General features: G+C 40.7%; 1 protein-coding gene across 1 annotated transcript; it reads left to right on the top strand.

Moving 5' to 3' along the window:
- Positions 1-1,626, top strand: LOC128735923 (uncharacterized). Its single transcript, XM_053830403.1, has one exon. The coding sequence runs from the start codon at positions 1-3 to the stop codon at positions 1,624-1,626; it is 1,626 nt and encodes a 541-aa protein (XP_053686378.1).
- Positions 1,627-2,797: the final 1,171 nt, after the last annotated feature.

Genomic DNA, 2,797 nt, shown 5'->3' with positions numbered 1-2,797 from the left:
ATGGACAAGGAGAATTACGATGCGCGTGTTCTTGATATGATTGGTTCAGGCCCGTATGAAGAGTGCAAATTTAAAAACGGTAAACCAAAAGATCCTCTCAATAGTATGATTGAGGAAGCGAATTGTACACGTCAAGAAGTGACCCGCTTGATGGGAGAAGACAATCTAAATCGCAAGTTCCTAGTGCCAAACCCGAGAGTAGCTTCACTGTACTGTTTACCTAAATTACACAAAAACCCACTAGCTATGCGACCAATTTCTTCGAATATTTGTACACCAACAGAAAAAATGGCAGCTTGGCTAGTCGAAGAAATGAAGAAATACCCGGTTTTACAAGGTAAGAGCGTGAAAAATTCAATAGGACTCACGAGTCAACTAGAGAATGTTGAAGTAAAAAGGGGAGAAATTTTGGTGTCGTTTGATGTCAGCTCCCTATTCCCAAGCGTGCCAGTACCAGATGCTTTACAAAGTCTTCGATACCATTTGGAGCGCAGCCGGGCACCGCACAATCATATAGAGGCCTATGTTTCTGTCGCAAAGCAATGCATGAATCAAAATTATTTTGTATTCAGAGGTAAATACTACAAGCAAATCCATGGCCTCAGCATGGGTAGTAAAATATCGCCCCTCTTGGCGGAATTGTTTATGAGCGACTTTGAAGAAAAGCTACAAAGTGAAAAACTTTTCCCACGCGTATGGAAGCGATACGTAGACGACATTTACGCCATAGTGAAGGAACGCTACGTGCCACAAACACTGAGTTGGCTGAACTCACAGCACGAAAAGATCAAATTTACGGTGGAACAGGAAGTAGAGGGAAAACTACCGTTTTTGGACCTGCTGATTACCAGGAAAGAAGACAATACCCTGAAGTTCAGCATTTTTCGAAAACCAACGTCTACCGATCGTTACATTACTACGGACTCGAATCACTTCGGGGCCCAAAAACAAGCAGCTTTTCATTCTATGGCGCACCGTCTAGTCAACATCCCCATGGAGCAGGAAGATTTTGTAGCGGAAAGGGAAAGGATTCAGAAAGCTGCTGAATTAAACGGGTACGACAAAAAGTTTGTGGATAAAATAATCCGCAAACATCTCCGCAAAAAACAGCGCCATGATACCACTACACTACAGCCTGAAAGAGAAGAAGTACAAAGAATCAGCCTACCGTTCTACCCGAAAGTAACAAACCACATTAGAAAGGTACTTAAGCGGCATGGTTTCCATGTGGTCCACAAAAGCGGCAATGCCGTACAGGAACTTTTGAATAATCAAAAGGACAAGGTTCCGCCCGACGAACGCTCAGGAATTTATGAAATTCCGTGCCAGGATTGCCCAGCGGTGTACATCGGGCAAACGCGGAGGAAATTCAAAATTCGCCTAAAAGAACATAGAAAGGCAGTGGAGAATGAACGGCCCAACGACTCCAGTGTAGCCATGCACTCAATCTGCTCCAAACACAATATCAATTGGGGAAACGCAAAGCTGCTCAAAAACGTGAGAAAGTCTTCTCATTTGACTGCGTGGGAGTCGATGTACATCTGTACGGAGGACCGTCCCCTGATGAATGAGGATGACGCTCTCATCACCTCACCGCTCTTTCAACTGACGAAGTTGAAACTGTAGTAAACAGCAGATTACTACTTTGTATCCAGTCGACCACCGCTCTGATGATGGGTAGCATCATACCAGAAACCGGTTAGCGGATAAGGTATTTATGTTTTTTTGTAAGAACCATAAGTGTTGTGTCTAGTAATCGCGTTATTTAGTGTTCTTACGTTGCACATAAAATCAATATATATATTGAACAGAATCAACATTATACAAAAAAATAGAAACTATTATTAGTTATAAACCAAAGTGAAAATTAGAAAAACCTGTATTGTAAAAAATATTTTTTTTGTCAAATGTCAAATTAAAGTGAAGCAAAAAATTTTTATATTCGAAGAAAAAATTTTTATTAGTGTAATCAATCAGAAACCATTATATATTATCATTAAAGAAAAATTAAGCGTTTTTTTTTGAAAAATTAAAATAGTATTATTTCAGCAAATACAAACAAAATTTTATACAGTGCTACAAAAACCAAAATTATTGTTAAGATACTGAGACAGCTTTTAACTTTAACTTTTAGCGTTATTTTGGGGAATAATTTCGTTTCACTATCATTATTCAAAAAAGGGGGAGGTGTACTATCCGTACGCCATCCAAATTGATCATCATTTAAACAGTTAACAAACAGTAAGAAATGAGTCATAAGAACATAGCCAAACTCTTCCGTCCGCCGCGATGCACTAGCACCAGCACCGTCGATCGGCTGCACATTTTATGCTGTCCACGCTGCTGGTGGTCCGGCGTCGAACTGTGTTCGGCAAGGGTCACATTACAAGCATTACAATTAAATATATAGAACCTTTTTTCGATACCTGCTGTCTCGGTAGTCTATCTCGTTTTAACATTAAGAAACATTGTAAACCACCAAGTATCGATTCCAAATGAAGAGAATTGATTCCTATCCACCGTTAAGCTAGGAAGTTCTAATTGCGCCCCCTTGGCCTTCCGGACCTAAGGGCTGTGCTAATAGATGACATTCCGCTTCCAATGACCTCCTGGCCTTTCGGACCCATGGGCTGTCATTGGAGTGCTTAGGCCCTGCTGGCAGGAATCTGTCGCGAGTAGTCCGCCTCGTCGCGCACAAAAAATCCGCGAGTGCAGAGAGTGTTATAATTATGTTAGAGTGACACAAAATTTTGTTTTTTTAAATGCGCCCAAAAAATATAGTTTCTTTACAAAAAAT

The sequence above is a fragment of the Sabethes cyaneus genome, chromosome 2 (genome assembly GCF_943734655.1).
Source record: "Sabethes cyaneus chromosome 2, idSabCyanKW18_F2, whole genome shotgun sequence".
Taxonomy (NCBI): Eukaryota; Metazoa; Arthropoda; class Insecta; order Diptera; family Culicidae; genus Sabethes; species Sabethes cyaneus.
This window is presented reverse-complemented; position numbering and strand designations above follow the sequence as displayed.